The sequence below is a fragment of the Vespa crabro genome, chromosome 4, assembly GCF_910589235.1.
Source record: "Vespa crabro chromosome 4, iyVesCrab1.2, whole genome shotgun sequence".
Lineage (NCBI taxonomy): Eukaryota > Metazoa > Arthropoda > Insecta > Hymenoptera > Vespidae > Vespa > Vespa crabro.
The window spans coordinates 9,349,437-9,367,106 of NC_060958.1; the positions used below are offsets into that span (position 1 = coordinate 9,349,437).

Here is a 17,670-nt window from a genome sequence, read left to right on the forward strand (position 1 = left end):
AAAATGAAGGAGATAAAAAATGAGGATTATCGCATTAAGCTCGGACATGGCACATGGTGTATCTAGGTGTATCCTTATTAACTCTCTCTCTCTCTCTCTCTCTCTCTCTTTTTCTTTTTCTACGTAGCTACATACCGCACGAACTCGTTAAATTATCTGGAAAATGAGGATGAAGGAAGAGAACCGATATAAACGATTAGCTTGAGAATAATTAATCTATGTTTTTCTGTTTATCGGGCATCAGGGTGAACGAACGATTGAATATTTACGAGAACGGGGAAATTTTATTTGTATTATTATCAAATGAATAATATCTATATCGGGAGAATTTAAGTTAATGTTTATCTATGACCGATGAGATATAGTTACAACGAAACGCACAATAATAAAAATTAGAGGAACGTGTCTGAGAAAGGGAGAAAAAGGAGAGATAGAAAGAGAGGGATGACTCAAGGCCGATTTTCATATAGACGTCATAATCAAGTCCCAAGCGTGCAGAGGCAACGGTCGAGAAAGGAGCTAAGGGCGCGCGTATGCCCCCGAACCAAAGGTCGATCATGGCGGCGCTATATACGAGCTGCAGTGAAATGAGTTTAATGAAAACAGCATTATACTCCGATCATTAATCATAGAGAGCCTCTGATAGTGGCCATCCAACCACGCGCGTTCTCTCTTTCTCTTCTATTTCTCTCTTTCTTCACCCATCTCTCTCTCTCTCTCTCTCTCTCTCTCTCTCTCTCTCTCTCTCTCTCTCTCTCTCTTCCCTTTATATCCCCCACCCTCTAAGGTTCTATCTCTTTCTCCTCCTTTTTTTTCCAGCCTGCCTTCTCGTTTTTCGTCTCTTTTTCACTCCGCGTGATGTATCGTCCGTTGAGTGCCGCGTTATTTCGGCCTCAGTGTTATGAATACAAAGTTCGATCCTCGAACGTCCTTCCCCCTTCCCTTCTTCGCCCCTTTCTCGACTTTTCACGAAGCCAATCGGACGTTCGGAATTCGTCCTTGAAAGCTGAACCAAGATATTTCTTTCATTTATATACAAAACGTTCGTGTCTACGAACGAGTGAATAAATAAATGGGGGAAAAAAAAAAGAATGAAAAAAGAAACAAAAAGAGAAAAAGAAAAAGTAATAATAGCAGATCGAAGATTTCTATCTGACCTATTAATAAAAGACGTTTTCCTCATGGCCGATGATTTTTTTCCAACCAAACGACGACAAAAAGAGAAGAGGGCAATGGTTCGATAACTCGCGATGACTTTTCACGGTCATCGTTTCGAACTCGCAGCATCATCTTTTTCAGAGATACCTTGCGTCTCTCGATCGACGCGACAAAGGAGGTCCTGTCATCGACGCAGGCCAGTATTCGCCGGCATAGCTCTCAATTAAGAAACTGTTACGAGTTCGAGGCAACACAATAATCGTCGTCGTCGTCGTCTTAGCTGTCGTTGCCGTCGAATCGAACCGAGGTCTACGTTTGTAGTACTATAGTATATCAGACTCACCTCGATCTCCCAGAATAAATATGAAATCAATGCTCGGCATGGATATCGAACTGTGCCCATTTATTGAAGCCGACCCACAACGATGACGACGGCGACAACGACAACGACGACGATGGCGACAACGACGACGAAGACGACGAAGACGATGAGAACCTCGATAATCAAAGCGAGTCATCGTTCTGTAAAGCGTTGATACAATCCGTACCTTCCATGTGATATACCAAGCCGCGATATTCGCATCATCCTTGTTATTGACACCTTAATACGAGTTCACCGACAAAGACAGATCTGCGATTAATCGATTCGATTCTATGAACGTCGATTGATCATACGTACGTAATTTCTTCCTTTTCTAGTCAAATCAATTTTACGATTTAATTCAAGATTTACTATATCCATTACTATCTATATTTCACAATAGGATATTTCATATTGTTGATCTATACGAGCCGATTAATCCAGAGGAAAATCCTTCAACGTACGCCATTTTGCTCGGATATATTTCAGCCAGTGAAAACAATCGAGCAAGAACAGGACAGAGATGGAAAGAGGGAGAGGGAGAAGGGACGAGAGGGGGATGAAGAGAGAGAGAGAGAGAGAGAGAGAGAGAGGGAGAGAAAGAGAGAAAGGAAGAGGCCAACCCACTTTGGTTTGCCAGACGCGTTTTCAATTTCCAGGACCATTAATACGACCCTCCGAATTCCCCCACTAGGATGCTCCAATCTCTTGGAACCTTGCGTATTTCTCTCTCTTATATCCTGGCAGGACCAACCAGGGTTTCCCTTCCACCACATCGGTCGCTCTCGAAGCGATCGAGGGCGCTCCCTCTTGCCTCGTGTCGAGGGATGCTGTACATCTATCATCTTGGCCGTACCACGTCGATGCATCGTGCGAACAAATGAACGCTAGCCATTTTGATGGTTTTATGAATACATTTTAGGAGGGTTGCCCTTAGTAGACAAGGACTGGGGAGAAGTGGAAAGAGGATGGAAGTAAAGCGTTGTTTTCGAGATCCCTCTCCTTCCCCTTTCTCTTGATCAAACTTCCTTTTCCTTCCTATTCGGGCTTCGTGTCTCTTTATCTCTCTCTCTCTCTCTCTCTCTCTCTCTCTCTCTTTCTCTCTTATTTTGTTTGAAGAGGATAGAAAAAGAGGTAGAGAGAAAGGGGGGAAGGGGAGAGAGAGAGAGAGAGAGAGAGAGAGAAAGAAAGAGATCGATACTAGGTCCATTTCGCAACGGAGCCGCTCTAATGGAGCCTGTCGCCGAGACGAATACGGATCATTTAGATCCTAGCTCGTGAATTAAAAATTCGTGCTAGTCACGTCGAAAACGCGAACGATTATTTTACCGATACCGCGGCTTATGCGGTTTTAATGATGGGAAAGCTATTTCGTTGTCAAAACATATATAAGATAAGATCCACTCCGATCGTAGCCTTCATTATTTTTATAATAGTGTAATAAAAATAACGAGGTATAAGTATAAAAAAGAATAAAAAAAAAAAGAAAAAAAAAAAAAAGAAAGAAATAAAAAAATAAATTGATTGATAAATTTCTCTAATACACAATAATATTACTGTTCAATACGATTCATCGAAATTTTCTTTTGTATATATTTCTGCTCGTTGTTGAAACAATTCAGAGACATTGACAATGGCTGTCGACGGAACTATACTATAATCGAAGAAAGGAGTATTAAGCTTGTGAAAGAGAGAGAGAAAGAGAGAGAGGGAGAGAGTTAGAAAGAGAGAGATGGTTCCTCTTTGTTCGAAGCTGTTCGCGAACGGCGTCTCGTATCGATCTGTCCGCTTTCGATCGGGATCGAGAGGGCCTTCTCCCTGTATTATTGGACCTTCGAGAAGGCGGCGTCGTGGTCCTCACAAAGGTAGAACTCGCTGGAACAATGCGATCTTCGCGGAGGAAGAGCCGAAAGGAGGAGGATAAGAGATAGCAGAGACTCTTAGGAGAAAAAAAGAAAAGGACGAAGAAGGAGAAGGAGGAGAAGAAGAAGAAGAAGACGAAGAAGAAGAGGAACGGTGCGACGAGTGCACGAAGCTCATGAAGAGAACGAAGAAGAAGAAGAAGAAGGATGGTGTAAGAGAGAAGGAAGGACAGAACCGTCGAGAAGTCTGATGAGCTACCCGCCCAGAACGTCGATGCAACGTCATCCTCGGTGACTATCCTACGGACGTTAGCTCGTCTTCTCTCTTCATGGGGCTCGCGGATACTCTTCTTAAATGCCCTTCCTGTCCATCCACCGAAACGCGCGAGTCCTTGAACGACGGATCTCGAGAAGGCGAATAGGAGACGCTAAACAGGATGTTTCTTTCCATTGGAAGATAATATAGCCTTTCTATACTTAAAGTATATGGTTATCTATTTTAAACAAAGAAATAAAAGGAATAAAAATGTTACGTCCGAGGGGAAAAATTACGTTGTATAGAAACAGAAAGATAAATATTGAATGACGAAAATGACTGAAATTCGTCCTACATTCGTCCGTGACTTTTCCGATGATGATAAGATCAGCAATCGATACGTATTCGAGTTATATTGTTAAGAGACTTTTGTCCAGACCACGGTACGTGGGTTTTCTAACTTCGTGCCTAATCTTTTTCAGTGTCTATCGAACATGGCTTCCATTGGACATTTGGCCAGCTTAATCTTTCTCTTTCTGTTTTCGTCTCTCCCCCTCTCTCCCTCTCTCTCTCTCTCTCTCTCTCTCTCTCTCTCTCTCTTTAAGAGATAAGTGTCTTTGACCGATTATTGATCCAGTTATATGATATATTTATATATATATATATATATGATTGAAATTTATTTTCATTTATCGATATAGAATAAAAATGCTTATAGATCGAACTTTTATCGTTAGGAAATTTGAAGAATTTTAAAAATTTATTTAAGAACATCTCTATAGGAAAATAATCGAAGAATGAGAAAGATCGTATCAAAAAAGAAAAAGAGAGAGAGAGAGAGAGAGAGAGAGAGGGACACCGCGAAAGAACGTTTTGTATTAGATGGTATGCGAGATCTCCAGATCGTGAAGAGATAGCCACCCTGAATAACGAATTCCAGAGTTGTTCAAGCTCGACTGGCGTTATCTTTGTTTGATGTCTACTATGTCTACTTCCAGGTTGATATCGATCTACCGACACGGATCGTTTGTTTCTTGTAATCATACTCAACGGAACAGATCAACGATGAACAAGTATTAATGAGATCAAATCTTTAACTTCCTTTCTCCCCTCTGCCCCTCTCTCTTTCCCCCTCGCCCCTCCCCACGCCTTAGAAATCGTCCCCGAAACGATTCGATCTTTCTTCCAATTTCAACGTCACCATCCAACGATTTCCAAGTATATAATACGAAGAGAAAGAAGAAAAGTAATAACAAGACAACGTCGTTCTCTCTTTTGCGAAAGAAAAATTTTACTTTCGCTCGTCCGTATACGATTAGAGATAGGGGAAAAGATGACGGCCGATGGGACATCAACGATCTTTTTTCTTTCTCTTTTTCCCTTCTATTTATCTCTCTTTCTCTTTCTCTTTCTCTATCTGGGAGAGCGTGTGAAAAGCTTGTGTGTGCCCCTCGGCATCGGAGAAAGAAAATACGTCGCGCGAGAAAGCGGGAAGTCATTGCTCGGGAACGACGGAACAATGGTCCTTAATCGACGAATCGATAATTACGGCCCGGTACCTACGTTGTTAAAATGGACAGGAGAAATCTCGGCATCTTTTGTGGCAGCTTTTTCGGATGAAAATCGAATGGACGTATACTAAAAAGAACGACGTTAACTTACCTTTTGATTGGTGGCATTGATGGCTTCCAGAGCTTTGAGCTTTTCGATCTCATCCTCGGTTTCTTTATCGGACGTAGTAGCGACTTTTTTTTTACAGGTTGTACTCGTTGGTTCGACTAATGTAAAACCTAAATCCACATCCTGTTTCCAAAGTACTTCGATCAGATCCATGTCCTGTAACGAAAGAAAGAAAGGAAAAAAAAAAAAAAATAAAAGAAAGAACAAAATTTATCTATAAATATATTATCGATAAAGGATTATAATATTCCTCCCCTCGAAATCTTAATTTTCAGTTTGACTTTAAATAAATTAATAGGTTCCGCACGTATCAACGATGTTCGATACCTGCACCTTCGATATACCCTTGCGAGGCTCATTTTTGTTACGTCTCTTGGATGTGTCCCTTGCAGGGAGTCCCATCGACGAGTACGTACAAAAGTGCATGATTAATGATGGCCGAGTATCGATGCATCTAGAAGTGGAGTGAGTAAGTGAGCGAGTGAGCGAGAGAGAGAGAGAGAGAGAGAGAGAGAGAGAGAGAGAAATAGAAGGGGGAGGGAAGATCGAAGAAAAGGACTCGAGAGAAGGGACCAATCACATGACGAGGCACAATCGTCCGGGGCAGCTGGCCCCGTGACTTTTAATTGAGCCAATTTTGTCGGATAACTATTCAGCCTCGTTAACCAATCTACGAATTTTCTTCGCTAATCTAATATTATGCTCTGCTCCGTTTTCATTTCCCTTGTTTCTCTCTCTCTCTCTCTCTCTCTCTCTCTCTCTCTCTCTCTCTCTCTCTCTCTCACTCTCTCTCACTCTCTTTCGTTCTCTCTCTTTTCTCACTGATAGATCGATTCCGTCTTTCCTCGAACTTTTACATACAATCAAAAGAAATGAACGTTTAGCCAGCAACGTGTTTGCCTTAACACCGTTGAACTTTTGTAAGGATGTAAAAAGCATCAAGGAGGACAGGAGGAGAGACGTCCAAGAAGGAAAGGAAATCAAAAGGCTCGTTACGATTTCCTCGGAGAAACGTCGTCGTGTCCGAAAGAATAGGCAAGCTAGGAGCGGGTAACGGCGTACTGAATAGATAATTGAACGAGGAAGCGATTAGATTTGCCGATTCCTTCACGGTGGACAGGCGTAACAACTCGATCGTGGTCTGTTTAACATCGTCGGACGTTGCGTAGCATTCGTTGAGTTTCTTTCTTTCTTTTCTTTACCGCCATGGAAGATTTCACCGCGAGGGGATAATTGTACGGAAGAAGAGGAAGAAATGGGATAAGGATTCGAAAGGAAATGATTACTCTTGAATCCTAACGTGAGATTGTAACAAATTATTAACTTATGCGACAATTTCTTCTTAAGGATCATTTTTAAAAGAAATTATAGGAAGTAAGTACGGAATATATTTAAAAAGTGTCTTAACCTTTTTTTTTTTCTTTCTTTCTTTCTTTTTTTTCTTTTTCTTTTTCTTTTTTTTTTTTTTTTTTTTTTTTTACATACCAACTGGATTAACCGAGTTACAAATCGAGAAGATAACAATTCGTCCGTAATAAATTATTGAACGTCGAACGTGTTCGTTTAATATCGTTATCTGTACGATAGTATAGGGCTTGCTTATGGACGAGATGACGGATATATTTCTACCTTGAAGGTACGAGAGAGAGATAGCGTACCTTTCAAAGCTATTTCGGCGAGCGTGTAATTCGACGAGCGAGAAAAGAAATTAGAAGGAGAAAATGGTTAGAGGGTGAGAGAAGGAAGAGAGAAAAAGAAAACGAAAAAGAAAAAGAAAAAGAAGAAGAAGAAGAAGAAGAGAAAGAAAGAAAGAAAGAAAGAAAAAAAAAATAATAAAAGAGATAGAGAGAAAGAACGAAGAGAGAACCTGGCGTGGGTGTGCGTATGAGGTCGGCCATGTTGGAAAGACACAGCGGGATATCCGCCGCGCCCACAGTTACCTTCCTTCTCTCTCTCTCTCTCTCTCTCCCCCTCCCTCCTTTTCTCTCCTCAACCATCCTTTTCTTACACTCAACCCTCGCTTCTTCGCGTTTTACTTCGCCTATCGATAGAACCACACACACACGTACATACATACATAAACACATATTCATCAATTTCGTTTCGAACGATGTTGCCCGCAATTTTCGTAATAAAAATACTGGAATCTTTCTTCAATCCTAATCGAATCCAATCGAGATGAAAAAGTGTAATTTTCTCGATTGTGGGATATCATAACTCGTTGATCATAAGAAAAATACTTATATAAGAGTACGTTCACATTGTATCGTTGTCGATGGCGTGCAAAAAAAGAAAAGAGAAAGAGAAAGAGAAAGAGAAAGAGAAAGAAAGAGAGAGAGAGAGAGAGAGAGAGAGAGAGAGAGAGAAAGACAAAGGCGTCGTTAACGGGCGGCACGGAAAGAAAAGGCGCGGAAGAAGAAGGTGTATCTGTGGATCAGCAATTACATGCGGTTGTCTGGTAATGGCCGACGAGTGTTTATCTAGCATCGCTCGTCCCTCTTCGAATTGTATTGGACGTGTCGTTCTGTGTCCCGTCGTCATATACTACCCGCCGAGATTCGATATGGCGATCGGTAAGCGCTCTCTTTTTATCTCATTCTCTTATCTTTCGACGAAATTCGCCGACGTTTGTTTCTCTCGCCGTTGTGCAGTGTGTTAACAGGAGAAAGAGAGCAAAAGTGATAGAGAGAGAGAGAGAGAGAGAGAGAGAGAGAGAGAGAGAGAGAATGAGTGGGACATGGCTTCTGCTTCACGCTATCACTGACACTACGAATGACTTTGCAATTTGGCTATTCTGGTAGTCCGAGTTTCATGCATGAAATGGATAAACCGAGCACACATAAAGATTTTATATATGAGAAAAACGAAATTATGTTTCAAATGTGAATTACGTTATTATTTATCAAATGGGTTGGTTTCGTAGAAAAAAAAAAAAAAAAAAGAGAAAGAAAAAAGAAAAAAGAAAAAAAAAGAAAGAAAGAAAAACGAAAAAAAAGGGGGAGAAGAAAAGAAATATAAAAATGTATTCATCGTAGAGTGCATCGTTTTCTTGATAAATGTTCAAAATATTCTAACCGATTTATTTACATATGTACCGATTACGTACGTATCCATGCACTTACACATGTGTTTTCTCTCTCTCTCTCTCTCTCTCTCTCTCTCTCTCTCTCTCTCTCTCTCTCTCTCTCTCTCTCTCTTTGTTTTTTTTCCCCAAAACGACAAAAAGAAGAACGGAGGAATGTCCGACAAACGCGTTTATTACGATTCCGGAATTGAACGCGGAACGAGAGTAGGAATGCTTCGACAATTTAGAGACGTCCCGAGGAAGAAAGTAGACGAAAGTCATCGTCATTGCGCTTTAAGCTAAACGTTTTTGTTGCATTTTCTCCGAGTTAATCGCGAGACGATCTCCTTCGTAGAATCTTTCTCTCTTTGTCGGTGCAAAAAGTGTCGCGAGTAAATCGCTTTAATGAGGGACGATAGGAGGACTTTGCGCAGCCTTTCTATTCCTTCACGCTGACTTCCTTTCAGGGACGACGATTGGAACGTTTGCGAGATGTACGGCGCCATGCATTAAGCTTCCTCTTATAGCAAATGTCCCTCTATCTATCTGTCTGTCTCTCTCTCTCTCTCTCTCTCTCTCTCTCTCTGTGTGTGTGTGTGTGTGTGCACTCGTTTTCCTTCGATTTGCATTCGATCGACGGTCTCGTTCGAAACGAATCGGCTTTGACTCGAATCTTTTTTTTTTCTTCTTCTTCTTCTTTTCTTCCCCTCCCCCTCCACCTATCTTTTTCTGTCCCTTTTTAGTCCCACATCCGGTCTTTCTCTCTCCCATACTTCCTGTAGAATCTCGATACGATTTCTAAGCAACTCGATCAATCGAAAGAACTTTTCTTTTCGCGTTGCTCACGTTGTTTATTAGATCGATTACAAACTTAACTTTATGGGATCGTTTCCTTATTGCATAACTCCGTAACCGAGTTTGCTACTTTGAACGCAAGAAAAGTTGCATCTATCGAACCTATAAATTATCGGCACGGCACGTGGCATTAGCGTCATGGATCGATCATCAAGCATTCTCATAGAATGTACACTGCAATTTCGTTGGAAGCGCGAACGCGATTCGGATGTATACGTAGTAAGTATCCTATCGATCCTAAGTATCTATATAAATATTACTATATGTACTATATATGTATATATATATATATATATATATATATATATTCTGAGTAGGAAAACAATATTAATATGCATATATGTTGTATGTACACTTGATAGAAGATAACCTTTAAGACATTTAATCAACTTCGTCGCTCCATTTTTTGTCATCTTTTTTTTTTATTCTTTTCCTCTCTTCATTGTTCACTGTAATGAACAATTGACGACATAGAAAAATATATATTCCGTCAAAATACAAGTACGTAGAATGTGATAAATTGTGACGAGTCCTGAAAGTCCTTCAACGAAAAAAAAAAAAAAAAAAAAAAAAAAAAAAGAAGAAGAAGAAAAGGAAAAAAAAGTCCTCCATGTAAAAAATTACGAGACGTTCGAGATCTCCTTTACAAATTTATTCTTAATCTCGTTATCGCATAACGCCGCCTTAGGTATTCTTCGAACGTCATCTTTCACGCATTGAATCCTTCATGCAGGAGCGTGCAACTCTCAACAACGAAGGATGGAAGCAATGTTGGGACCTCCGACTACTCTGTGTGTACGATAAATAGACCTAATGGTGCTTCTACCGTTAGGTTGACCAGCCATTATCCTCGATTTTCACGCCACCCTTTACCTCAACGAGAGAACGAAAGAGAGAAAGAGAAAGAGAAAAAGGAGACAAGTTGCACCGACACCGACGACAGCTCGCTGCTTTTTACGGCAGGTGCATGCCGGACTAATTTACGATCGACGCGTCGTCGCTTCTTCTTCTTCTTTATCTTCCTCTTCCTCTTCGAGAATAAATCCAATTTAGATCGATCCCATTGATCTATCGGGCCGTCCATCAAATACAAATATATATATATATATATACACATTCATAAAAATATATACATACATAAATATATATATATATTTGTTTTTTCTATTTAAGATATTAAAAATAGTTGTTATAACATATTCGCCGTAAAAAAATACATATTTGAATAGCTTTACTATTAGAAAAAATATAATCATTAATACAAATGCTATTTCATTATCACCGGATATGTGTTAGTTGATAAAAGGGTTTAAAAATACAAAAGAAAGAGAGAAAAAGAGAAAGAGGCTTGGGTTCCAAGATAGTCAAATACACAGTATTAAAATAATGACTTCCTTGTGAATAAAAAAGAAGCGACCATGCCAAATGGTTTACCCCCGACAAAATCCTATTCAGTATTCATAAATTACTTAGTATTCGCATAGTTACAAGTGGCTTTAGACGTTTTGCGGTGAACCGAGATGGACCACTGACCGCTAATGGGTCCCCCATGGGTTACGCCCATCCATTTCCTCGTTGCTTGCGTTTTAAAAGTCGAAGAGGAAAAGAGACGAGCCGAAAGAAAAACTTTCTTTCGGAATGTCTCTTATCTATTTCCATCGAAAATTGACGAAGGAGTTCGTGATGGTGACGATGATGATGATGATGATGATGATGATGATGATGATGATGATGATGATGATAATAATGATGATGTTGATCTTGATGCATTTCATAATGTATGAAAAATTATGGACGTTCCCACGTTGAAACTAAATTTCGGAGACAATTTCAAGTTAAACAAGAAGTGTGATCGTCTTTCTTTTCTTTTTTCGAAAATTAAAAAAATAATATATACAATAAATAAATAAATGCAAAGATGGAATGAAAAAAAAAAAAAGAAAAAAGAAAAAAGGAATTAAAAAAAAACAACACATTCGTAATTTCGGTACTCTGATTATATGTACAAAACTTATACGATCGAAACGAATTCGTATTATCGAGAGAAAGAGAATGAGGGAGAGGAATAGGGAGAGAGAGAAAGAGAAAGATAGATAGATAGATAGAGAGAGAGAGAGAGAGAGAGAGAAAGAGAGAGAGAGAGAGAGAGAAAGCAGGCTCAAAGGTATAAAGCATTAATTTCCTGGTTTTAATTAGTGCGCCCGTGCACGCAGCCGCGCAGTAATGGCGGCCAAGTCTCGACTTGTGGAGGGGATAAACGTGAGGCGACGCTAGGGGGGAATTTGATTAATGATCCTGCGGGATCTGCGCCGCTGAGAAAGACAGATAGAGACAGAGAGAAAGAGAGAGTGGAGGGGGGGAGAGGGAGTAAAGGAAGAAGATGAAGAAGAAGAAAAGAAGAAGAAGAAGAAAAAGAAGAGAGAGAGAGAGAGAGAGAGAGAGAGGGGGAAAAGCGTATCCTAGGGGACGCCTGTCTTACCGTGGAAAAGCGATCGTTTTGCTTGTTGTATCTCTCGAGATTCCGAGAAATTGCCTCGAAAACCGAGAAGAAATTTTCTTTTCGAATAAAACTATCCCCGCTATATTTGAGGATCGTACGAGCGTACGAGAAAATCAAGAAAAATGAAAAGCAAGAAACTAACGATCGGAAAATCTTAATGTTTATGAAAATCTTTTAAACGACTAGCGTATATATTTATGTAACTGTATATTTATATACATATAAATATATATTACATATATATATACATATACACAACGCAATATATATATATATATATATATATATATATATACATATACACAACGCAATAAATATATATATATATACATAACGCAAAGCGAATGTAGACGCTTTCGAAAGGATTTTCAATTTGTCCATAACGAAGCGATCGTTGAAACGCATGGCGAGCGCGTTCGAGGTAGAAAGGCGTGGCCTTTGGTGCCATGGAAATCGATTTAATTCGAGCGGAACTTTTCAAGGTAAGGGAGGAACTTAATAAGACTCGTGCGCGACCCCTTTCAGAGGGGAACCAAGCGAGAAAAAGAAAAAGAAAGAAAGAAACAGAATAAGAAGGACAGACAGAGAATGGGAAGCCTAAAAGGGAACGCAACTCTTCCTGAAATTACTTGCTCGAAAAGAAAACACGGTATGTCTTCGGTTTTGTGAGATTCTCGTAAAGAAAAGGGAAGAGGGAGTGGGTGGTGTAAATTCGTTACAAGGAGGAAGTTCAAAAAGATGCGCACATTTCAGCGCGATTCCCACGAGTCCTGAGAAAGATAAAAAAAAAAAAAAAAAAAAAAAAAGAAAAAAAATCGCATTCAACTGAGGATAAAACGACAGGAATAAATTTGAGGGACGTTATCCTGTTTCGTTCTTCTTCTTCTTCTTTTTTTTTTCTTCTTTAGTTTTTTAATTTTTTCTTTTGTTTCGTTTGTTGTTTTTTTTCTTCTCTCCATTTCACCCTATACAGAGATACAACACGTACTATTTCTTATTTTTATAATTTTCTTAAAGGATAAAACGAGAAAGAGAAAGAAAAAGGGAAAGCGAAAAGGGTGAGGGAGAGAGAGAGAGAGAGAGAGAGAGAGAGAGGGAGATATTATGCAGGAAAGAATCGGTAAGATAATCCGTAATGGAGAAGAGGATAGATGAAGGAGAAGAAAAGAAAAGAAAAGAAAAAAAAAGAAAAGAAAAAGAAGAAGAAAAAGAAAACTAGTTGGGTGCCATCGACGTGGGTTGCAATCGAAGCACCCTTTATCTCATGTCCCATCGACGTATCATTGATGTAATTCGTATAATGTATCCACGCAACTCGATCCGAGATGGTAGGAGAAATAGAAAGAGAAAGAAAGAAAAAAAGAAAGAAAGAGAGAGAGAGAGAGAGAGAGAGAGAACGTAGATGTGGTGGGAGATGAAGAGTCGTGCGTGTAGGATATCGGAGAAGCAAAAGCAGTCAGGGGCGGTGCGTGTACAAAGGGAACGCCGACAGTGCCGTCAGGATCGTTCACCCCAACAGGGGCGTAACTTATCTCTCTTCTCTCCCCACCCTTCTTCTTCTTCTTCATCATCATCATCATCTTCTTCTTCTTATTCTTCTTCTCCTTCTTCTTCTTCATGGTTATATCCTTATCTCTCTCTTTCTAATATGTAGATAGCCGAGCCCACATAGTATTATGCATTCGATACTTTTTCTTCGTACATTCAGGAATATAAAAGTGACGCAAAAAATTTTTAAAAGAATAGGAGAGAGGGGAGAGGGGAGGGAGAGAGAGAGAGAGAGAGAGAGAGAGAGAGAGAGAAAACACTTTGGAAAATTAAAGGACGAGAACTTTGATGCGATATGATATAATTACAATGTCTGGGCTACTTCCAAGTGTTTTTGCAATAAACGACCGACGGCCATTCGAAGAACCGCCTTTCTCTTCGTATCGACGTTAAAAAAGGAGGAAAAAAGGGAGAAACAGAGAGGGAGGAGGAGAGAAGGGGGAGGACGAGGGATACTTGCAGAAGGTAGAGGAATTGTCGAGACAATCCAGGACGAAGAAGGATGGAAAGGAAGAGAGACGATCATTTATCAAGATAGGAGGTCGATCTTGGATTCTCGCTAATCGTTCCCTTCCCGTACAAAAATCCTTACGCCTTATCTGGTATGCACGATGTAAGTACGATGATCGAAGAAGAAGAAGAAGAAGAAGAAGGAGGAGGAGGATGAGGAAGAAGAGGAGGAAAAGAAGAAAAAATAAGAAGAGTAGAAGCAATCGCGACGTCATTTCACCAAGGAGCTTGTACAAGACCTTTAACTTCGTTCCTTCATTTTTTCCATCTCTTTTCCATCTCTCTTCGATTATCGATTCGTTCCGTTGTACTCCCCGTCCGATTGCGCTCGAGCAACATTCAACTCTCGTTACTTAATCATCGACTCTCTAATTTTACTTCATCGACGTACTTTTCTTCCTTGTACTCAAAATCAGATCGTATATTTTTTTCTTTCCTTTCTCCTTTTATCTTCCAACAAAACTACCGCTAAGGCGACAAAGTAAATTCCAAATATACGCATTTACGAGAAAAATAATATAAAAAGGATCTTCAATAGTGGAGAGAGAGAGAGAGAGAGAGAGAGAAAAAGAGAGAGAGAGAGAGAGAGGGAGAGAGAATGAAAGATAAATCTTCGTTTAAACGTACTAGGTTTTACCGTTTGATTACGGTTTATCTTTTACTGTATGGTCCTTTTTCTATGAGAAAAAAAAGAAAAAAAGAAAAAAAAAAAATCAATCGCAACATATAAGCATGTCCAGTTTATATCATGGAAACGAAATATTAACAAACATATACTTATACGTAATAAGATAAATGAAACATTAAATTCGATCGTTTTATTATTTTTAAACATCCGGAGATTAAATCTTTATGATTTTTCATGATAATCTCTCTCATCTACGGAATATACGTGAAAGAAGAAGAAGAAGAAGAAGAAGAAGAAGAAGAAATAGAAGTAGAAGTAGAAGGCGAAGGCGAAGACGAAGACGAAGACGATGAAGAAGAAGAAGGAGAGGAACGGCAAAATGGCGAAGGAACTATGTTAAAAGGACGAACGCAAAGGATCCGGAATTTTTTCAAGATACACAGCGATTGGTCCGAACCTTGTAATTACGCGTGGAAGAAAACCGGTCCTGGAGTCCGACGGTTTCAGGATGGACGCCTTCCTCTGCTCGCGGCCGCCATTAGTGCAAATAAGATCCCATGGCTAAGATCCAATGAGAGACTCGATCTACCAAAATATATCCTTTCTTTTCTTTATACATTCTTGTTGTTGTTGTTGTTGTTGTTGTTGTTGTTGTTCTTTAAATCGAAGGAAAAGAAAAATCGATTTTCGTTCGATATTGAAGGAAGAAAAAGAGAAAAAAATAAAATGAGGAACACATGGTTCCCAATCGTTTTTTTTCTGTATTCCCTCTACCCCTCTCACACTTTTTCTCTCTCTCTCTCTCTCTCTCTCTCTCTCTCTCTCTCTCTCTCTCTCTCTCTCTCTCTCTCTCTCTTACTTTTTCTCTTTGCTTGCTTCTGTGAGAATCGTGCACGTCGAAGATCAGCTCTCTCTGATCCGTACTGAGGAAGACCGAAGCTGAGCGTCTGCTGGCGCATCACCGGAAGAAAGTGCAATTCACGATGTAATCTCCGGGGAACGGGCATCGATCACGCGTGGATCTTACGCCGCGTCAAAATATTTTCAAAAGACATTTCGCGCGACGGGAGCTCGAAGTCGTTCGATTCAAACGGAACTCGTTCATTTCCACGGCAGACCACCGTTCCGAGAAATAAATATATGAAACGATGTGAAGAGAGAGAGAGAGAGAGAAAGAGAGAGAGAGAAAGAGAGAGAGGGAGAGAAAGAAAGAGAGAGTAAAAGAGATATAAGAAAGAGAGAAGAAAGATTCGAACGCCTCGAGGGAATTCGCGCTTTTACCTATCTCAGATCTCTTGGTAGGTAATATTAAATTTGTTACGCGAATGCGTGACGGAAGATCGTCGAGGGAAAAAAAAAAAAATCTTTGAAAATCTTGAAAAATTAGCTCCGACTCGAGTTAAAGAAAATATCGTGATATCCTATAAAAACGAAAACGAAGGGAAAAAAGAAGGAGCCTTTAAACCCTTTAAGAAGAAAAAGAAAATTATAATAAAAAGAAATATACGTAAAAAAAAAGAAAAAACAAAAAAAAAAAAAAAATCTCTATCACAAGCAGATGTGCGAGATGATAAATTTTTTATTCGATAACGAATGAAAAACGAAGAAGTAGCGATAGGTAACGTCGATGGTAAGAAAGAAGAAATATTAGTTGTAGTAGAAAAGAGAGGTAGAATCGAAGAGAGGCGTCTTGACAAATGAAGAAAGCGGCGTCCCTTTGAATTCGCTAGCTGGTAAAGAAAACTCCCACTCTTCGATTTATCCTGTCTCTCTCTCTCTCTCTCTCTCTCTTTCTCTCTTTCTATCTATCTATCTTAAGAAGCGCAAACTTTCCACGTTACAGCCCTCCTTCTCCATGTTTGGTGGTGTAACGTCTGTAGAAGATAAAAAAAGAAAAAAAAGAAAAAAAAAAAAGGAAAAAGAAAAAGAGAAAAGAGAAAAGAAAAAAGAAAAAGGAAAAAAAAATGTTAACGAGCAGGACGTAGGTCTGAGAAGACGTAAGGTTAAGCGAGTGTCCATCTTGCGAATGGGTGAACGGGCCCCGATCTTTGCTAGCCTGACATGAAGATGAGAGGGAGGGAGAGATAGTGGAGAAAGAGGAAGAGAGAGAGAGAGAGAGAGAGAGAGAGAGAGAGAGAGAAAGGACATGACTTCGTCCTGTCGTTTCCAACGATTATGTCGAATACATAGACACATACATACACACAATATAGAGATTGTGTTAATAATAATTCACAATTTTACATATCGTCCGACTCGATCGGCATCGGGATAATTAAACGGACTAATCACCGACGATCTCTTCACCGACGTTAATGAGCAGATATCCTTTCATGCATCGTCGATGTGTTTCCTCGGTTTCTCTTTAGAATACATATTTTATTGAAGATACTCAGAGTTCATCCCTGGACAACTGATAATTATACGTTCTTAATGAGTAAAATCGTATATATGCTACTCGCGGTTGCCATTTCGCTTATATATTAGTTGTTATTATTTATCGATGAAGATTTATAAATAGATCCAATGTAAACTTTTTAAATGACCATATCTATTTTATTATTTTCTCTTTACGCGAAAATCATTGATAAATGATACATTACGAATATCGAAATATATATTGAAATTTAACTTATAACAATTATTTTTACTCGCGTAGTTATCTCTCCAGTGGCGACATCTAACGGGAATATAATTTTCGACGATGATAAAGGGGACAAAGGGAGAAAAAAGAAAGAAAGAAAAAAAAAAAAAAGAAAAAAAAACAGAAAAGAAAAGAAAAGAAAAGAAAAAAAAAGAAACATAAAGAAAGACCGACGTAGTCTTTCGGGTGGTTCAATATCGAACTATGTATTGACTTTCTCTGCTCTCTCTCTCTCTCTCTTTCTCTCCCCATCACTACTATACCAACGGCAAAAGAATCATTAGTCACTGGCGAGACGTTTTCCTCGGTCCCCTTCTTCTTTTTTAGGGAGATGCAAAAGTATTTTAAAAGCTCGCGGTATACTCGAGGGTGGTAGAGGTGTTTATGGTAATCTTACAAAACTCTCTCTTTCTCTCTTTCTCTTTCTCTCTCTCTCTCTCTCTCTCTCTCTCTCTGTCTCTCTCTCTTTCTCTTTCTCTGTAAAACACCAAAGGTGGTCCTTGACTACACCGATCATTTTTCAGCTTCTCCTCGAGATCTTCGAACCGATCTCGAAGAAAGTAAAGGGCTAGATCTATTGATTGTAAGAAGAATATTTAAAAAA

General features: G+C 39.4%; 1 protein-coding gene across 8 annotated transcripts in view; it reads right to left on the bottom strand.

Annotated features, from left to right (window-relative positions):
• Positions 1-17,670, bottom strand: part of LOC124423604 (segmentation protein cap'n'collar) — a 92,174-nt gene that overhangs the window by 55,523 nt on the left and 18,981 nt on the right. For 6 of the 8 annotated variants that reach the window (XM_046961509.1, XM_046961504.1, XM_046961503.1 and 3 more), the window contains exon 2: positions 5,300-5,473. The exons of 1 other annotated variant lie outside the window; for it this stretch is intronic. In XM_046961509.1, the coding sequence (XP_046817465.1) occupies positions 5,300-5,473 (174 nt within the window). Of the gene's footprint in view, positions 1-5,299; positions 5,474-14,879; positions 15,008-17,670 lie in introns of those variants that run through there. One more of the 8 variants, XM_046961511.1, reaches the window with a different exon arrangement.